We start from the raw sequence: 21,884 nt of genomic DNA, 5'->3' as shown, positions 1-21,884 counted from the left end.
TACATTTACAAATTATGGCTTAAAGATTTTTACAAATTCTAGTATATTCTGAGGAGAGGAAAGGGTAAGGCTGCCACTGTAAATCTTTAGAAAAGAACTAAATAAATAATTTGAGGTACTGGCAACTAATGACCCTTGGGAAAATTCAGATTTTTGAATGATACCATATGTGACTGTAAATTCACATTTGGGTTGAATTTGTCCTAAAATTAAATTATAATATGGTGCCATTTAAAGTGAGTTAACTGCAATGTTTGACCCTCTATAAGAAGATTGGACATTAACAGAGAAACACTTAATATCTGGGGTCAAGGTGATATGCTTAGACACTTCATGAAAAAAATTAAAAGTATAATTACTTTATACTGTTCTTATGAATGCAATAAATAAAGAATGTCAAACTGATAGATGAAGTGGTTTTCTATATAAGGTGATTCACACATGAATCTAACCAAACTGATGCTATTTGACTGGCAAAAAGTTTTGTGATATGTCTTTTAAATCCATAATATAGTTTATGCTATTGCTAACTTCCTAATTTTTCTTGTACTATGATGTTTGAGAAAATCATTGTATAAGAGATGTGGTTAATTTGAAAATCCATACTCAGAGTGATAAAATTTTATCATTGAAAAAATAATTCCTTTTCTTGATAAAGTTTGTTGTTCTTATATGCATGATCCCAATAGAATGTATAACTTATAGACACTTGGGGAAGAGTAGGTCTCCCCTTTTTCCAGTTCTCCCCTCTGCTAGAGGACTTAGTAAACTATTTCAGTTCTAGATTTTGTCCTCTGCCATACCAGGTCACACAGCTATCTATAGGGCTATGTGATTTGTTCAGGGGTCTGTTCCTTAATCAAGGCTATACCCAGTATTTATTAAATGTCAATGATGATGCTGATAATAAATAGTAACATTCATAAAAATAGCACTTTCAACTTCACTCTATATGAACTCACAATAACCCCCAGACAACAAAAATCTCTAAACTTGAAATGTGACACTTTTAATCAGCTCAGTGAGTAATGACATACTCACAAAAATACATTCCAATGAGTCTTATCATATTTCAGTTCACATTAGAGAGAACATAAAAATAATGTTAAACATTTGCTGGGAAATAGCTAATATACAGGTCTGTCACTGACTACTAAAATAGTTTTGAATTCATTTTTATTAAATAGCAGCATCACAAATAATCACAACCAGATTTTTGCACTTTTACCACCTCAATTATTATCAACTCTATTACTCATGACAAAAAAAAGAGTGGGAAGATATTTCAAGAATCAGTTCAGCCAACATTTATAAAACACCTACTATTCAAAAGACATTAAACTTGAGGAAAGGTACACAGAAGATGAAGTATTTATTCTTAGTAAGAAAATGAGACATTGATATAAATAAGCAAATAAATAGATGTGAAAAGACCATTTGAGAGCTTCAAGGAGGGAGGAAACATGTAGCTGGAAAGATCAAGGAACAGATCATGGAGTAGGTGGCATTTAGAGTAGGCCTTAGAAAAGGTTTTCTAAATGTATAATTGGAGGGATGTATGGTATTCAAGTCTTAGAAAAATGTTCAAGGATCTTAGGTTAAAAAACTAATGCAATAATTAGTACTATTATAACATAAGTAGCAATATACCAAAAAAAAAATGTTTTGCTTATATAAAGCTCTACAAAACATCTTAAAAATCAGGTGGCCCAATAAACTCAATATTCAATATACACATGTCACTGTTGAGTTGTTTCAGTTGTTTCCGACTCTTTGTGACCCTATTTGGGTCACAAATTTCTTGGCAAAGGAACTGAAGTGGTCTGACATTTCCTTCTCCAGCTCATTTTACAGATGAGGAAACTGAGGCAAACATGGTTAAGTGATTGGTCACACAGCTAGTAAGTGTCTGAGGCCAGATTTGAACTCAAGAAGATGAGTGTTCCTGACTACAGGTCCCACACTCTATCCACTGCATCACCTAGCTGCCCAAATATGTAAATATTAACATAAAATTGATAATAGTATCTTTCACTTTAATTGTAAATGTTTAAAATTAAAAATTACATATGCCACTTAAGGACAGAAGAAATCTAAAGATATGATATTATAGCCATGTATCTTAAGAGTAACCAACCACACCAGTGACTTCAAGCCTTAATTTTCAGGATGCAATAAAGTATATTCAGAATAACCATACAGAAGTATAATTTCATAATGTTTAATGCTTTTGGTGAAACTTAATAGTCTGTTTTGAAAATAATTAGAAGTCAATTTTTAAAAACAACATCCCCTACCAAAATAAAAAAGCAAAAGCTTTTAGTAATTCCTAAAATCTTCATTTTGTAACACCACTTTACCATTTTCAGAACTTTTACTTTAGGGTTATACTCTAAATTCATCTAGTACCATTATACTTATTTGACAAATAAACTTGAGTTCTTAAGAGATCAAACCCACACAGCAGGTTAGTGACAAAGCCAATATCATAGCTCCCATGCTCCAGGCTACCTCCAGTAACATGCTGTCTTTCATTTCATAATACAAAACCACACCTTGGAAATCAAATTACCTGAGGGTGTTATGACTTTGATATCCTCGGAGTACTTCTGGGTATATGGTTCTTCTGTTTAAAAAAAAGAAGTCTGTTGTCTAGATGAAGATTTACTACTTCTGCCACAAGATGTTGCTATTGCCTGGCATAGCACAGGACTGCTATGGCTTCATTAGTGTACAGAGTATTCAGTAGTATTATCAAGAAGGGATTGATGGATTGATCCACTGGCTAGTGGAGTGATGCCAAACATCCAGCAGAACCAATAACTGAGTGAAGGTGCTATCCTTCTGGGGAGCTGCGGCACCTTTAGTACAGTCTGTCTGCTCACGCTATCAAGCAGAAAAGATGCTTCCTGGAATACCCACACTTCATCTATGAGGGGGGTGATAGAGATGATCTAGAAGGTCCTTTCCACTTCTAAATCTCATGAGAGCCTGAGCTATAAATTACATATTATAGGACCAGGGAAATATAGTTTTATACCTAGGAGCTGTAAGTCACTGTATAACTTGAAGTACTATTTAGGTATTAATCCAATCTAAAGTTTGAAAGAAGAATAAAGGATAGGACTATCAGGTTCAAAAATATTCAGGAGACAATTTGGGGGATTCCACATTTCAATATATTTTATGCTTTTCTTTAAAAGAAAAATTAAAAGAGTTTACCACCACTTACTACTTACCATACAGTATATTCACTTTTACTTACAGATAGTTGCCAGAGTATTACTTAGAGGTTTCAGATAAGAGCACATTTGGTCTCTATTAAGTACAGTCCATATAAACAGATTTATATAAGCAGGAAGACCGAGCAGTATACAAAAATAAAAAGAGCCCTCAATTTAAGTGTGACTTCTGAAAAATACATCATTCTAGAATAACATTAATAATGTAGAGTCCACAAAATTATACTGAATTGTGTCTTTTAGCAAAATAATAAAATTGCTAAAATCCAAGAATATAAGAAACAATGTAGATAACTATATTCGTGCCCTGTTTTGTCCTGAAAAGTTACAGGAAGAGGTACAAAAGGATATCTAGAGATCAACCTGGTCTATATCAATTTGCCCACCTATTTCCTCTCCACTGAAACCATCATTCTAGTGCCTGGATTATAACTTAAATCAAAGGGAAAGAGAAAATCACAGAAAACAGGGAGCTCCCATAGTACAAAAGGATTTTGGCAGGCTAATGTGACCATGACGAGATATCCTTATTACTGAAGTTATAATCATGATACGACTCTGTCAACTATCTAGATATAAAAGTGAATGGTCCTTATAGAAGCATTTGTCGTAGCTACAGCAAATTTTTTGGTAATCAATTTGGTGCCTTGGCCAATACTTTAAAGCCACTAGTTATTAGAAAACCTTTTCTTTACTCATATGAACTAATAAGGTCCTCTTCTATAACTGTGACTGTGTATAATCATGAAACAATTCATTTTTTGAATCTCCCTTGATTAGTTGTTTATTGCCAAAAGAAGTTTGAAACAATTTGAACTTTATCGTAGAAATGGGTCATCCTTTATAAATAACTTGAGAAAAATTACTTATCCACTGCTTGTGGACTGTTAACAGTATTTCTCTCCTCCTCAATTCAATGGTAGGTAACTCTGATCTATCAATAGATAGACAGATACTCCCTCAAACATCCTACCTAACCTCAATAGTTTCTCAACTTACTCACATAACCAGTTTTAAAACTCTTTGGACATAATTCCAGACTGCTCTCCAAAATGGCTGCATCAGTTCACAATTATACCAACATTGTGTTAGTGTTCCAATTTTTCTACATTCCTTCCAACATTTCTTCATTTTCCCCTTTTCATCATTGTAGCCAATCTGACAGATATGAGATGATGTCTCAAAGTTGCTTTAATTGGCATTTCTCTAATCAAAAATAATTTAGATTATTTTCATATGAGTTTATGGTCATATAGCTTTGATTTCTTCATTCAAAAACGGCCTATTTATATTCTTTAACCATTTATCAAATGGGGAATGATTCACATTCTTATAAATTTGACAGTGCTGTCTGTATATCTGAGATGAGACCTTTATTCATGAAAGAGCCTGTAAAAATTGTTTCCCAATTTTCTGCTTTCCTTCTAAACTTGCCTATATTGCTTTTATTAGTACCAAAACCCTTTTTCATTTAATGTAATCAAAATTATCCATTTTATATCCCACAATGCTCTCTCTATCATTTACTCATAAATTATTCCATCATAAGTCTGATAGGTAATATGTTCCTTGTTCTTCTAATTTTCTTCTGATATCTCCTTTTATATCTAGGTCATGTATCCGTTCAACCTTATCTTGGTAAAGAGTGTAAGATATTGGTCTATGCCTAGTTTCTGCCAGACTACTTTCTACGTTTCCCAACAATTTTTACCAGATAGTGAATTCTTATCCCCAAAGCATAATCTTTATACTTGTCAAACACAAGGTTACTATAATCATTTACTACTGTGCATTGTACATCTACTCTGCTCCACTAATCCACCTATTTCTTAGTAAGTACCAAATAGTTTGATAATTATCACCTGATAATACAGTTTATATCTTGTACTGATGGGCCTCCTTCCTTTACATTCTTTTTTCATTAACTTCTTTGGTATTCTTGACCTTTTGTTTTTCCAAATGAATTTTATTTTTATTTATCATTTATTATTTTTCTATCTCAATTTTTGGTAATTTAATTGGAATGGAATTAAGTAAACAGATTAGATATAAATATCATTTTTATCAAATTGGCTCTTCCCAGCCATGAACAATTACTATTTCACTATTTTAATCTGACTTTATTTGCATAAAACAGTCTTTGTCTTGGCAGAAATACTCTCAAATGTTTTATGGTATCTGTGGTTATTTTAAATGGGATATCACTTACTATCTCTTCTTGTAGGGTTTTGTTGATAATATAAAGAAATGCTAATGATTTGTGGGTTTATTTTATATCCTGCTACTTTGTTAAAATTATTCATTATTTCAACTAGCTTTTTAGTTGAATCGCTAGGATTTTCAAAGTATATTATCATATCATATGCAAAGAGAGATAGTTTTACTACTTTATTGCCCATTCTGATTCCTTCAACTTCTTTTATTCTCTTAGTGCTATTGGTAGCATTTCTAATAAAAAGTTGGATAATATTGTAATAATGGGTATCCTTGCTTTGATTCTGATCTTCCGTGTTTCCCCGATAATAAAGACACTGTCTTATTATTATTATTGGACAGAAAAACACCAGAGGGCTTATTTTCAGGGGAGGGCTTATTTTAATGAACATTGACAGCAATTTTAATAAACAGGTAAATGTGAACAAAAAAATGTACCTTTATTCAATAAGCAAATCACTGGGGAAGAACAGGATGACGCGCTCACTGCTGCAGCTCTGATTGGATGCAGCTTGGAGCACGGCGTGCGTTTCACTGGTGGGGGGGTAGGGGAGACAGTGCATACAGAGGGTACCGTAATGTAGCGTGTAGCGCGTAGCGCAGAGGATCACCTTCACTACAGTAGCAATCTCAATAGGGCTTATTTTCGGGGGAGGGCTTATTTTAGAGGAATCTTACACAGTAAGGGGAGGGCTTATTTTCGGGATAGGTCTTATCGGGGAAACACGGTTACAAATAATGTTTGCTGATGGCTTTACATAAATGCTTCTTATCATTAAGGAAAAACCCATTTACACCGATGCTTTCATGTGTGTTTAACAGAAATGAGTGTTGTATTTTGTCAAAAGTTTTTTCTACATCTGTTGGCATAATCATATGATTTGCTACTTTTACTATTGATATAATCAATTATGTTAACAGTTTTCCTTAAATGAAACCATCCTTGCATTCCTGGTTTAAATTCCACTTGGTAACAATGTATATAATCTGTGATATATTGTTGTAATCTTCCTAGCTAGTATTTTATTTAGGATTTTTGCATCCATAGTCATTAGTTAAATTGGTCTATAATTTCTTTCTCTGTTATTCCTCTTCCTGATTTATGTATCAATACTATATTTGTTCTACAAAAGGAGTTTACTAGTGGCTTACAGAATTTTCTCCTTGACCTGAGAGCTCTTAGCTATGATGTTCCTGTGAGTTTGCATCTTGGTTTCTCTTTCAGGTGACAATAGGTGAATTTTTTCAATTTCTACTTTACCCTCTGATTCTAAAACTTCAGGACAAGTTTCCTTCATAATTTCTTGAAGTCTGGTGTCTAGACTCTTTTTTTTAAAGCATAACTTTCTTATCTCTCTTCAGTCTGTTTTTCAGGTCCGTTGTTTTTCTAATGAAATATTTCATGCTCTCTTTTACTTTTTCATTATTTGATTTTGTTTTACTATTTCTTGATGCCTTATGAAGTCATCAGCTACCCCTTGCCCAATTCTAATTTTTAAAGAGTTTTCTTCGGTAAGGTTTTAGATTTCTTTTTCCAATTGGTTTACTTCCTTTTCATAATTTTCTTTATTTTTTTGTATTATTCTTATTTTTCCCTATTTTACCCTAAACCTTTCTTAATTGATTTTTAAAACTCTTTTTAAGCATTTCCAAGAAGTCCTGTAAAGCTTATGACCATTTTACATTTTTCTTTGAGGTTTTAGAAGTAGCTATTTTAAAGTCACTGTCTTCTGAGTTTGAACCCTGATCTTCTCTATTACCACAGTAGCTATCTATGGTCAGGGTCTTTCTCTTTCGCTTAATTTTTTCTCTCTCTTTTTAAAGCAGCCTCTTTCTTGTCAACTTTATGTCAGTACTGGGTTCTAGTCTCGAGGTGTGGGAAATAATATCCTCAGGCTTCAGGGTTTTTGTGTTGTTGTTTTCTGAGCTTTATACTGGAACCTTTGATGTCCTGGCTGTTCCAGTGTTCTATAAACCAAGGCCAGGTGTCACTGCTCCTCCAGCTCATACCTTGCTTGGTCCATAAATAACCTCAGGTACTCCTCTCTTCCCCTGGGCTGCAACCAGGGCCCCCAACAATGCTGTCACCGCAAACACTCTTATTCCCTGAGGTCCCTCCAGTGGCTGCAAGCTTCAGCTCACGCCTCTATCTTGGAAACAAAAGCAGAAACTCCACTCTTCTGTGAGTAACCACAGCCAGCAAGGTCCCCACTCCTCTGTGACAGTGTGTATTCGCCCTTCTCCTCACCCACAGCCACAGCTTGGGACCGTGTCTGGTCAGCACACTTGTCCAACAGAGGGCCCTGCAATCTTCCCTTGATCAGTCACCTAACCCTCCTCTCCACTCCTACCTGAGCCCCCCCACACCCTGTCCCTGGGGTGAGTTGCTAACGTTGAGGCTGCAGACGCCACAGCTGTGCCCTGGACTTGTTGTGGCGGTATCTGCACAAAGTCAGACCTTAGGAGGTCAAGACTTTCCTAACATCCTCCCAAGCTGTCTTAGGCTGGACAACTACTTTGCCTCCACTTTTAATTGTTTCTGCTCTAAAATTCACTTCAAGGCACTATTTTAAATTATCGGGATGGGGGGGGGGGGGAGGAGAGTATGGGAGAGCCAGGTAATTTCCTACCTTATTCTGCCATCTTTCTCCATTCTACTGCTTGACCCTGGATTTGGTGCTAGGCCTGGGCTCTGTGTAATTCTTGGGAAAATGTCCAGGCTGACTTTTGTCCTCTAGCATCTTTGTGCTGCTGGCACAGCCCAGGCTGAGGGCCTGAAAGTTTCAGAACTCCCAGAGTGATGTGATCTGGCGCAAAGTCTACTCAATACTGTTCTGGTCCAAGCTCTGCAAGTTCTTGACTCAGGTTTGGGTCTGTCAGTTTATTCCTAGATGGAAGTTTCAGTGGACTGGTGTTGGATTCAACCAGTATTAACTTGCTGAGAGGATCTGAAGGTGAACTGTATGCTGGCTCTCCTTCTGTCTGGCTTTCCTGCCCTGGTTATATCACTACAGGCTTCCCAGACTAGAGGCTAACACCGAGTCCCTGCCCTGCTCCGGGAGCAGAACCACACATCGCTTGCTTCTGAACTTGTTCCTCATTAGGGCCCACAACCACAAATACTCCTTTCCTCCAACTCCAGCATATTGGCCAGACCCTATCCTCCTTGTCCACAGACCTCGCTGTCTCCCTAAGCCAACCTGGACTGGAAAAATGACTCACTTATTTTTTCTTGAATTCCCTCATCAGAATTTGGTCCAGGAAGTCTTAAAGATCTTTGTGAAAGAGCAGTGAGAGGGAACAAGGCTACACTTCCTGCTACTCTGCAAATCTGACTCCCTTTCATTCCAGTTCATCCTCTAGTCACCTGTTAAAGTGATCTTACAGACACACACACTCAATAACTCTAGTGGTTCCCTGTCACTTCCAGGATAAAAAAAAAAAAAAAAACTATCCATTGGTATTCAAAGTCCTTCATAACCTCCCCCCTCCCATTTTCGGTTTCCTTACACCTTATACCCCATATGCAGTGACAATGGTCTCCTTGTTCCCCCACAGGAAGCTCCATCTCTTGGCTCCAGTCTTCTGCTGGAAGTCCTCCTACTATACTGTACACAGCTTACTTGTTCATAACTATTTAACTTTTTCACATTTCAAAGGGAGCTGCATGGCCTTTGGGCATGTGCAACTTCAGTGCTTTCTGTTCAGAACCAAGGCTGCAGGGAAAGGCCCTGGATGTAACAGGGGCAAGGGCTGCCAGAAACACCTCAGATTCATTACACGTTTGATTTTGAATTAATTTTTGGTCGTTGAGTTTTCTTTATACTGTTACCAAATTTTTTTGCAACCCCACCTAGGGTCACAACCCACAGTTTAAGAAGCTCTGGTTTAGACTGTGAGCTACTTGTATGAAGGGGTGGTCTCCTGTCTTTCTTTGTTTTCACAATGCTCAGCACAGGGCCTAGCACATAGTAGGAGATTAATAAATTGTCTCTCATTGACCACCAGTGGAGGAAATACGATGAATGGACCTGTTGAGGGAGCTCAGCACCTCAGAGATCCTTAGTCCAAAATCCCCTCTATAGAGGAGGAAACTAGCATCAAATGCCGTGAAAAAATTAACCCATGTTCACAGCGCTGGCCAATAGCAGAAGGTGAGCAAGCATTCATACACAGGTCCTCTGACTATGACCAGTGTTATTCTGATCACATCATGCTGCTCAACAGCAGTTTAAAAGGCTAGATAACACAGGTATACTGTATAAGACTGTACTATGGAAGGGTGTGTGTGTGTGTGTGTGTGTGTGTGTGTTTGTGGGTATGTGTGTGTGTGTGTACATATGGCAAATATTTGTACTGGGCCAAAACTAGTTCTCAGTTTATTTACTAGCCTTTTGATCTTAGTTGAGGCATTTAACCTTGCAATGCTCCCAAACAACACTAAAACTATTACATTGCAGAAAAATCCCAGTTTATTGGTGGAGGAAATTTTTCACCTGAAACTCCCTACACTAATTAAAGCAGAGGTTCCATCCTGCCCAATCTTCTTCTCACCACCAAATACATGCACAAATACATATATACATACATAAAAAAGAGAAAAGTAATATTTTGGGAAAGATAATGATTTCCTATTATTTTCCTGGGTTTTTTTTAAACAGTCCCAAAGGGAAAAAGTATCATTCAAAATTTTTAAATGGAAGGTAATTCTTAGAAAAATACAGAGAATCCCAAAATATATCATTTGTCACCTTTCCCCCAATCTATCTGCTTGAAATTAAAGCTGTGGTTCAGTTGTTTTTCAGTCATATCTGACTCTCTGTGATCCCATTTAGGATGTTCTTGGAAAGGATGCTGGAGTGGTTTGCCATTTCCTTCTCTGGTTCATTTTACAGATTGAGGAATTGAAGCAAACAGGATTAAGGGTCACACAGATAGTTTCTGAGGCCAGATTTGAGCTTGAGAAGAGGAGTCCTTCTGATTCCAGGCCCGGCACTCTACCCACTGTGCAACCTAGCTGCCCCCAAAATTAAAGTAATACACTATTAAGACACAGTTTTTAAAATAAGGCAAGATAAAGAAGGATGTACTCCTACTTTATTTCAAGAGAGCATGAAAACCATCTCTTTCAGTGAACTTGCCTAAAAACTTCCTGTGATTATACTCAGCTTAGATCTTTGACAATCTCACTTTTTTCTCCCCTCATTTAAAATATATAAATAAGATGAAAATTATCCCATACTATAAAGTTGATTTATTTATTTTCTTTCTTCCAGAGCTCAACAAAGAAATAAAACAGATGGCCTCTCCACACGTTATGAAATGAGGGCGATATGATTGTCCAAGGTGAAGATAAAAGAACCATCAATCTATTGGTTCTGTATCCCAATAATTAAAGCTTTACTTGGGTGTGCTGATTAGCTTTCCTATCCTCTGTGTTCATGAATTTTTTTTTTTACAAATTATGTAGGACGTAGTGAATTTTTCACTACAGCAAGAATCTACATATTTTGACAGAATTCATTCTTTCTCACTCTCAGTCAGCAAACACAATAATAGTTTTTGTCTTATCCCAGCCTGTCATCCCTGTTCTGAACCAACCTGCTTCATCTAAATATTGGTATTTTTGCCTTTTAAATTGAAAGAGATGCTGAGTATCCATTCTTTCTGATTTCCTGGATCATGATGGCAGAAATCACACTATCAAGTTCCACCAGAGACTGATGTAATGTGATAAGCCCACTAGGCATTCAGAACACATTTATCTTAATCACCGCTTTGGCCTTCCCTCCCCTTTAGACAACCTTAATGCTTACTGGCCCATATACATTTATTTGTACACACATACATACATATACACACATACATACATACACACATGCATGTGTACATATGCTCATTAGATACATATATATGTTCATATACATAAGTATGTAGTTATACTACACATTATATATACACATACCTATACACGAGCATGTAAAATCAGTTCTGCTATAATATACATTTCATAAATGTGAATTTGTCACAAGATTGTTATAATCAAGCTTCCGCATGATTTTTTCCTTGAGAAAGATCAAAATGTAAGAAGCTATACCACTTTACAATCACTCAGATACCCACTCGGATGCCTACTTCCACAAGCACATTTCATGTGTTCACCAAGGTGAAGTACCATATTTATTCTGTGTCTTCTTGTGCTGGAGGAAGCTGTAGGCAGAGAATGGTTGGTCTATACCACTTCCACCCCCATCTGCCATGGTCCATGAAGCCTAGGGAGAGACTTGGCTGATATTTATTGTAGTATTTATGTATTTCTTAGCCATTTAACATGTATAAAACTGTGCTACCATTTTTATGAGTTCCTATCCTTTTTCTAATGTGTTGCTAAATTATTGAGTGTTGTGTATCTAACCTCATTTTCTCCATAAGCTCTGTGGGTTTTATTTTGTAATATTGCATAGAACAGTATTTTGGGGGGAACACATTCACAATATAACAGAGCTGCCTGTATATATACATGTGTACATACCTGTATACACCTACACACATACTCTGCACAGATATTTGTTATTTCTATCCCCAGTGACTAGTATGGGACATATGGCACATAATAAGTATTTAATAAATGTCCAGGAATTAATTACATAGATAAAATACACTTGACAAAATACAAAATAGTAAGCAAAACTGGAAAAACTTGGCAATGAAGAAAACCAAGATATTTTCTTTGCCTCAAAGGTAAAGGCATGAACTGATCAAATTTAGTTCATTTCTTATGATAAAGTGAGACACGAGAACAGCTCCTACAGTAATAACCTAATGCTTACATCATCTAAATCGTAGATTAAGCCAATATAACCTAATAATATAATATAATACAATTCAGGAGAGGAGTATTTCTTCTAGCCACGTAGACACATTTGGCTGTATATTGTGTGACTAAAGAAGTAAGAAACCACTGAAAATTAGATAATAGTTCAATTACAAGAAAAGCTAGAAGAAAAAAAACACTCAAATATATCTGACATGAGGAAAATTTATCATGATCTTTAACAAAAACAAACATGAAAACAAAGAGGAAAAACACAAAAGGCCAAAAGAATTTCCAATTTGCTCAGAGGGTGAAAAGTTGCCACAATAAATTAAGAACATACTGCTTTTGACTATATAAAAATAAGATTCATAAAAACTTGCTATATGCTCCTTGAGGAAAGGCACATTTCCCTTCCATTTCTGTCTTTTTATTTTCAGCCACTACCTAGCAGAGTGCAAGGTAGATATCAGGTATTGAATAAATGTTAATTCATTCATTTATATGAGTACTTGATAAACCATATAATACTTTTATTAATTTTCCTAACATCCTTCCTAAAGGAAAATAACCAAATCCTCAATGAAAGAATATCTCTTGTAATAATTTTCAAAGGTAGCGACAAACATCTAAAAATCTATAAAAACTATCTTGTAAAATTACTATTTTGGGGGGGGCTTTTTAAGATGGAAATTTAAAAAACCAACATAATTCTTATTTGATATTTACTCTTTTCCTCAGTGTTTGCTCATTTGGTTAGCAAGTACATTTAGGAGCAATGTAATTGATGACTAAGACTGGAGAAAATCAACAAGGCAAATTCTGAAGGCAAGAAGAGAAAGCTGGTCAAAGATACCCTAGAGTCATAATGGCAGCATGTGGAGAGGAGAGAGACTCTCAACCATAAACAAATAAGATAATGGAAGTGAAAGGAGGCCTATTTTTAAAATCTTTGATCTACAGGTGCATAATAAAAAGCTAAGTCCATTTAATATGAAAAAACTTAGCACTAATATTGGGTTGCTATTTGATTCATTAACATTTAATAAAGAGGGTGGAAAAAGACTGAGGATTTAGAAAAATACTGCTAACTGAAATTTCCTGGCAAATATTCATTTATTTCAATTCTTTTCACAAAGAATAATAAACTTTTACTCATTTAAATAAACCAATCAGTGTTGTTTGTGATACCTGTGGATTTATTTGATGCTCGCCTTCGAATTTCAGTCACCATTAGACGTGAAACTTGGGTTGTAAACTGTAGAAGATCAGAAAATTTTTCTGTCATTGTATTTGGTGGAGCATTTCCAAAAACCTGCAAATGACAAAACATTTTAAATGAAACAATTCTCCCTACTGCATTTATTTTTTCCATGTATTTTATAAAATGCAACATTAAAATCAGATAAAGTGTACTTATATTAGATCAAATTAATTCTTTTTCACCTATTGAAAGATTGTCAATTTATTCCATTAAGCCATAGAAAACAGGATGCTGTTTCATGGAGAAAACATGAAGATTTCATAAAAGTTATTAGGGTTGTCTGAAGATAAACAATTATATCATCTGGGAAGCAACAGTGATTTATCTTCTTGGTGAGTCCAGAGAAACAGATAGAGGTTAAGGAAACTAAAGGAATTCTATGTTCACCTGACAGGAAATTTCAGGTTCTAAGCAACTCAGAGAATGAACAAATCAAAAGAGGACAAAGTACCATGAAGTAAACCTACTCTTCACAAAGTAGACTACAAAATTAAATTTGGAAAGTAATTAATTTCTGATAAAGCTGAAATTATGTTCTATTTAAGAAAGAGTATCAACAAAATCTGGAGTACTTTATTTTTTTCTAATTTTTTTTTTGAGAGGGAAGGCAGGGATTGGGGGTAAGTGACTTGCCCAAGGTCACACAACTAGTAAGTGTTAAGTGTCTGATGCTGGATGTGAACTCAGTTTCTCCTGACTCCAGGGTCCGTGCTCTATTCACTGTGCTACCTACCTAGAGAATACTTTAGTAAAAAATGATTAACGAGTGAAGACAAAACATTTTTTTGATATTACATAAAATATCATGCTATAAATTATCTAGGTGCCAAACAAATACTTGCAGGCAACCAACCAATTTCACCATCTGGAAAGGATTCTCATCTCTCTGTCTCTCTCAGCACATTATTTGTCCCCACTTCTTCTTATCTCTCTTAAAGCATCTGTCAAATACTTCTTTATATCACAGCTATCTTACTCAATCCTATTGAGGACTCCTAGTTAAGTAGAGACAGGGAGTCAGATTAGAATCCTGATTCTAGCAGTTAACTCGCTAGCTAGGTATTGGTGGGAAATGCACAAACTGACTCTCAGTTTCCTCATCATTAAAATGGGGATAATAATATTTGTGATACTTGCATCACAGGGGTTTGGTTAGGCTCAAATGAGACAATGTTTGTAAATAAAGTGCTTTGCAAATCTTAAAAACAAAAGTAATTATTTTTGAAGAGGGCTGGATTTGATATTAGCAGAACTGAAAAATTTGGCTTTCAAATCCAACGTTATCACTATTACCTTAAACTAGGCCTTCATTTCTATAACTCTAAAATGAGACAACCTCTAAGTCTCCTTTGAAGTACCTAATATAATGCCCTGCACTTTCTGCAAAGGCAAATGATGTATGTAAAGTACTGAAGTGAGTAAACCAAAGAAGACCAAGATACAGACTTTTAAAACAAACTCCGGCTAGAAAACTGTAGTTTCCAGTCCTCTTATAGCAGCCTCTTAACTAACGTCCCTGACACAAGCCATCCTCTTCTCTACCACAGCCTTCCTTTAATTCCTAAAACGATCGTCCTGGATGACTTGTCCAGATCCAGGGTCCGTGCCACCCTTAGTGACCATCCATTATCTATAGAAGAAGATAAACATTTCACCTGACATTTAAGGTTTCTGCCTTACCGATCTAAATTCACATTACTCCTTTTCATATTGGAATTCATGAATCGGCTCTGCTTCAATATTGTTCTGCCTACTCTTAAGAAATTGTGCAAACAAATACCAAATTAGTGGTTGTATCAAATAACTAAGTTCCCACTGTGATTTTAATAGTACTTTAATCTTGAAGAAAAAGTTATTTTTGAATTTAAGCTGTGTTTATGTTTACAAAATATATGTTTGTGCTCATCTGCCAGTATAGGAGAGTATAATGTTTTACACTGTAGAGGGTAATTAATAATAATTGAGGCAACAATCTGAGCATAAGTGATTTATTGGCTAGGCAGTCAGAATGAATGGGTCACTGGACTCCCCAATCAGTTCAAAGATCCTGAGTACAGAGTAAAGCAGATTTTTACACCAAAAAGCAATTAATCAAATAAGTCCAATTAATTATAATAAAAACAACTAACCAGATAAAAACCAGAATACAAAATTAGGCAATCTAATTTCTAATTGGAGGAAAGATTAGGGGCTTTCCAAGTTGGGAGGGGGAAAGAGTAAATTTCGGTCGAGTTTCAGGGTCTTCTATTCATAAAATGAAAGACATTGATTAATTGCATCCACCTGCACGTATAAAACAATATGGCTTATACAGTCTAGTTTCCCATGGATGAATAACAGAAAAACAACAAAAGGGAAAATACATGTGGCAGCACAAGATGGGGTCAGTGTGCCTGAGAGAGACTCTGATTGGACCTCTTGATTCTCATCCTAAACTGATTCATTTTGTACATGGTCTTCATTTTATCTTATCAACATTAGTAGATTTGCTGACTATTGTCCTTTACAAAATACAATGTAGGTATTTGATTTAAAAAAAATGCACTGTCTTCATTCTTAAAAATAACAAACTCAAAATTTGTATGTTTCAAAAATACATATATATTATATCTACTGGCCCAATTTTCTGAACCTCTCCATGCAAGAGAAGTGGCTTACTAAAAAAAATGAGAAATTATAATTCAAAATGTGTTGGCTTACTGGGTTATCTACACATATCTCAACAATAAATATAGTGATTTGTAGGTCAAAAAAAAAAGTGCAAGCAATTACCCAGGCATGAAATGTGCTCCTTCCCAGTCAAAACCTTTTTCTTCTCCTTCAAGAATCTATTCAGGCCTCCATGAAGCTTTCCCTGATTCATCCCGCTGATTCACCTTCCCAAGTTTTCTTAGAGCACTGTTTCCATCTCTCCCTTGCCACTTTCACATTCTGCCTTGTGTTCTATCTGTGCTTAGGTCTGTGTTATACTTACTTGAATCTAGGACACGTTTCGCCCCCTCCCCTAAGAAGAACATAAGCCCAGTGAGGTTAGGTACTGAGTTATTTTTGTTATTGTATTACTAGTACAATGCTTTGCATAGAGTAAATTCCTGAGATTGTAGGGAGAGGCCCATCTAGATCTCTGTCCAATAATTGGTAGGTAGGCCACCATTTAGGAAATGAGTCAACAAGTCAAACATTTATTAAGGACCTATTATGGGGCAGGCACTATGCTAAGCATGGAAGATACAAACAAAGGCAAAAGCAGCCCGTGCCCTCGAGGGGCTCATAGTAAAGCGCCCCCTGGCGTCAGGAGGACCCGCGAGTTCGGTTCTGGCCTCCGGCACTTAACACACACACACACACAAAAAAAAAACTAGCCATGTAACCTTGGGCAAGTTACTTAATCCCAATTGCCCTCCAAAAGGCAAAAAAACAAACCAAAAAAAAGTGAGGCTTTAAGGAACTGAGGAAAGCCAGGACATGGAAATGGGGGCAGGGGGGAGAGAGGATTCCAAGTGTGGGAAACAGTGAAAATACCCAGATGGCGGGTCTTATCTGAGGAAAAGAAATGAGGCGAGTGTCACTGGATCACAGACATATGGGTGGTGGAGAGAGGGAGTATAGACCAGAAAGTAAGAAGACAGGAAAGGTAGGAATGAGTAAAAGCTCTGAAAGCCAAAGAGAGAATTTCATATTTGATACAGGAGATGAGGACGCCACTGAAATTGAATGAATATGGAGCTAACATGGCCAGGGCTATCCTGTGCTTTAGGGAGACTAATTTGACAGCTGACTCAAGATGAATTAGAGTAGGGAGAGATGTGAATCAGGTAGACTAATCATCAGGCTAGTGCAACAGTCCAGGAATGAAGAGATAGGAGGCCCAAGTCTGTGTGGGAGCAGTGTCAGAGAAGAGAAGGGGGGTATGCTAGAGATGCTATAAGAGTCGACTTGCTAGAACTTGACAACAGACACCTAGATTGAAAATCTAAGTGACAGGGACAAAGATGGTACCTTCTCTAGTAATACTAAAGTAAGAAGAAAAAATAGGACAGTACTTGTGGGGAAGGTGGGAAAAGAGGAGAGAATAAGCCTCTATACAGCTCTGATGTGTGCCAAGCTCCATGCTAAGCACTTGACAAATACCGTCTCATTGATTGCCACAATGAAACTAGAAGGCTGGTGCTGTTATTATCCCCACTTTACCACTGAGGAAACTGATGCAGCTTTTGATGCACTGAGTTTAAGACGTCTGCAAGACATAGTTAGAAATGCCCAAGAGGTATCTGGATATCCAAGTGCGAAGGTCATCTAAAAATGGACAGCACAGAAATAATAAAAATCACAGGAGCTGGTGAGATTGATCACCCAGTGAAACAGTATAGAGACAGAAGAGAGCCCAGGACAGAGATGTGAAAGGGTATCCACCTTGTATGGTCATGGCCGGGAAGAAGGCTAAAGAAAGCAGACTGAGGGGCAGCCACATGGCGCCGTGAGTAAGAGCGTCGGCCCTGGCATCGGGAGACCTGGGATCAGTTCTGGCCTCAGATACTCGGCACCCACACAAAAATAACTGGCCGTGTAACCTTGAGCAAGTTACTTAACCCCAATTGTTTAAAAAAAAAAAAGAAAGCAGACTGGACAGGAATCGTTCAACAGGTAAGAGAACCAGGAGAGAGTAGTATCATAAACACTGAGCACTAGCAAGGAGAAAAGGGTGGTTGGTCTAGAGTATCAAAGGCAGCAGACAGGTCACAAAAGATAGGTACTGAGAAAAGCCTACCAAATTTGTTGATCAAAGAGACTACCGGTAACTTTGGAAAGAGTAATTGCCTCTGGATAGTTAGAAGTTAGACTGTAAAATGAAGAAGAGGGTGAAAGGAAATGGAAGCATCAATTATAGACAGCCTCCTCAAAGAGCTTAAGGTAGTCAAAAAAAGAAGAGAAATTTAGGATGACAGCTGGCAGGGAACAACAAAGTGAGGGTTTTTTGAGGATGGGGAAAACATGAGTTTGTTTGTAGGTATCAGAGAAGCAGTCAGGAGCTGGGAGATATTGAAGTTTAGTGAGGGGGGGGATGATTGAGGAATTGATCTGCTGGAGAAATCATGATTAGAACAGGATCACTTGTACATTAAGAGGGGTCTCCCTTGGCAAGGGGTATGGCTATCTCTTCATGGGAGACGGATAAAAGGAGATAGCTGAAGAAGAAAGAAGAGAGAAGAGAGGGTTCTATGCAAATGACCTCAATTTTCTCAGTCCAGAATCACTGAAGTTTGAGAAGGGATGAAAAGGTTTGGAAAAGCTGCTCTGGTGAGTGGAATAGTAAAAATAATTATGAAGGTAGGAAGGGATTATCTTGGGCACAGTGAGAGCTAAGTTGAGATTCTATAACATAAATTTGCAGTGGAAAAAGCAGTTTTGTGATTTTCCTCCAACTCAGTTCAGCAGTATGTAAGTAGAAGCAAAGGCAATGGACGGTGGGAACAATCCCAGGCTGAGGCTTGGCAGGGTAAGAACTGTTTCAGGATAAAAAGGCAAGGGACAACGGAAGGCAGTGGAGAGCTGAAGCGGTTCACCAAGGGGTCAAGACTGGGAGAACGTAGCCAGTTTAAAACTGAGGTGACAGCCTGGGAAAGATCTGAGGGGTAGAGAGACCAGAAATCACAGTAAGGGGGTAGAACAGGGATGAGGGCTGCAAGGAAGGAGGAGGGGAAAAATGACAAGTTATGATTAGATAAATTTCAGAGTTCATGAAGATGGAAATGGAAAATATGTGGGTGATGGCATGATCAAGGGTATGTATGACCCTCTATGTGTGTAGCCGAGGTGGGGTGAAGGAATGGGTCATGGGAAATGAAGAACTTGGAGGAGTCTTGGAGAGTATCAAGACAGATGTAGAATCCACTAGTATGAGGACAAGAGCTGGGCAGAAAAGAAGGAGTGTGAGCTAGGCCCTCAGCTCATTAAAAGAGGAAGGAGAAGGTCCTAGAAATTAGTTGATAAACAGAAAACAGAATCTTGATCATGTGCTGAGTATGGATTGAGTGAAACTCAGAGGAGCAGAGGTTACTGAGTGACAGAAAGGGGGAAAGCCTAAAAGCTGCCAGAGAGAGCAAGAAATATTCCAACTCCTCAGTATCCAGGGAGTCAGGTCTCTGTGAAAGCCAGAAGATGAAAGGAGTGGGAAAGGAAGAGATTCAAGATGAAAATAAGTCTATCACCTATGGGGCAGGCATTCCAGAGCACAACAGAAAAGGCAGATAGCTGTAGAGGAGCATGCTGTGTTGAGGGGTACTCAAAGAAGAGCTCAGGCAGTGGGGGTCAAGGAATGGGGTCTGAACAACAACCAAGGGTCCGGAATCATTGCAATGGGAGTAAGGGAGCAGTTACTAGAAAGGGGTGAAAGTATCCACTTGGCTACAGGTTTAGGAGATGCAGTCACGTGGTAAAAGGCGATGGAATGGCATTTCTCTCTTTGCCAACCAGGCAGACCCAGATGGGCAACCCATGAAGAAGGTCCAATGGAGTTAAGTCTTTCCTTCCTAGGCTGGGAGATGATTGGTGGAAGCTTGATGGAATATCTTTTCCTTCCCACCTACACACCCACAAACACTCACTGTTCACAGTTCCTCCACTTCTTATTTCCATGACCAACTCCTTCACCTCACCTCACCCATAACAAAAAGAGATTCATACCTTTGATCCTGACCTCATACAACAAATGTTCTAATTCCCTAATCACATCCCAATCCATTGTCACTTCACATCTCCCTCTGCCTTGAAACCTCAAACACTGTTCTTCTTTCTTAGCATCCCTCCAATGACTTGACTCCTTGGCTCTCTCCCAGGCCATCACCCCCACACTAGGTATACTCTCCCTCTCCCCACCTGGAAGCATTGAGAAACGAGTTCTCCTCTATACTCTCTTCCTCTCCCAAGGCCCTTGCCCCTACACAGTGTCATGGTACGTGCACAGCGAAGCCTGCATCTTGGATCACTGTCACAATCCCCTGCTTTCACTCCTAGACATGTGCGGATGAATAAAGCTGGAAAAAATCACAAAACTATGCTGATTGAGTCCACTATGAATTTATGTTACATAATTTTGACTGAGCCCTCACGGGTTCAAGGAAATCTTTTTATACATCTTTAAATAAGTTAAAAAAGTTGCTCTCCCACTCCCCGTAACAGCTCTTCCAAATCTTTTCATCCCTCCTCAAATTTCCTGTGGCTTCCTCTCACACATCCCAGATTAAGAACTTTGCCTCATATTTAACTGAAAAAAAATTGAGGCCATTTACAAGGAGCCCCTTCTTCTCCCAGACTCCTCCTCTCATATAACTAAGGTGCCCTCTCCCACCATACTTCCTTTCACCACTGTCTCACATGATGAGGTAGCCTTACTCCCTGCCAAGATAAACCCTCCTTTCTATAAGCAAAAGTGATCCCACTCCAAGCTTATCCTCTCTAGCCCCCTCTACCCGCTCCTTTTTCCTCACTTTGATTTCTAGGTATCTACAGGTTGTTATTCTGCTACCTATAAAAAAGCCCTGGTCTCTCCATCCTCAAAAAATCCTCACAATCTATCCATTCCCACTAGCTATTGTCCTAGAACTCTTTCCCTTTCTGATTTTCTAACCTCTTTAAGAAAGTCAACTACAATTTATGCCTCCATTTCCTTTCCTCTCACTCTCTTGATTCTTCATGGTTTGGCTTCTGGATCTAATCATTCAACTAAAACTGCCATCTCCAAATGGAAAACTGATCACTTAATTGCCAGGTCTTTCCTCAGTCCTCATGCTTTTTGACCTCTCTGCAGCCTTTAACACTGTGAAATCACTTTCTCCTAAGTGTTTGTGACTCTACTTTCTTCTCCTGGTCTTCCTCCTACCTATCTGTTCTTTCTCAGTCTTCTCGCTGGAGTTTCATTCCTGGTCATGTCCTCTCCCCAGATCTCTGCCCTAGGCCTTCTTATCATCATCTCCTATACCATCTCCTCTGGGGATCTCATCAGCTCCCCAGGATTTAGTTAATCAGCTCTATGCTCATGAGGAACTTAGGTGGCAAACTGGACAGAGTGCCAAGCCTGGAGTCAGGAAGACTTATCTTCCTGAGTTGAAATCTGCCTCAGACATTTACTAGCTATGTGGCCCTGGGCAAGTCACTTAACCCTGTTCACCTCTGTTTTCTTAACAGTAAAATGAACAGCAAAAGGAAAATGAAAAGCCGTCCAGTATCTTTGCCAACAAAGCCCCAAATGGGATCACAAAAAGTCAGAAATTCCTGCAAAATGATTAAACGACAATATGCTCATGATTCTACTTATCTAGCCCTAATCTCTCTGCTGACCTCTAGTCTAGAA

At 37.8% G+C, this 21,884-nt stretch overlaps 1 protein-coding gene across 6 annotated transcripts in view; it reads right to left on the bottom strand.

Moving 5' to 3' along the window:
- Positions 1 to 21,884, bottom strand: part of WDFY3 (WD repeat and FYVE domain containing 3) — a 325,015-nt gene that overhangs the window by 222,196 nt on the left and 80,935 nt on the right. For all 6 annotated transcript variants that reach the window (XM_069093019.1, XM_069093035.1, XM_069093044.1 and 3 more), the window contains exon 3: positions 13,462 to 13,585. In XM_069093019.1, coding sequence (XP_068949120.1) covers positions 13,462 to 13,585 — 124 coding nt within the window. The remainder of the gene's footprint in view (positions 1 to 13,461; positions 13,586 to 21,884) is intronic.

Source organism: Petaurus breviceps, unplaced genomic scaffold, assembly GCF_028583685.1.
Source record: "Petaurus breviceps papuanus isolate PSGF00001 unplaced genomic scaffold, PetGlider_PUasm1.0 126, whole genome shotgun sequence".
NCBI lineage: Eukaryota > Metazoa > Chordata > Mammalia > Diprotodontia > Petauridae > Petaurus > Petaurus breviceps.
The sequence above is the reverse complement of the archived record's forward strand: the minus strand, read 5'-3'. Positions and strand labels throughout refer to the sequence as shown.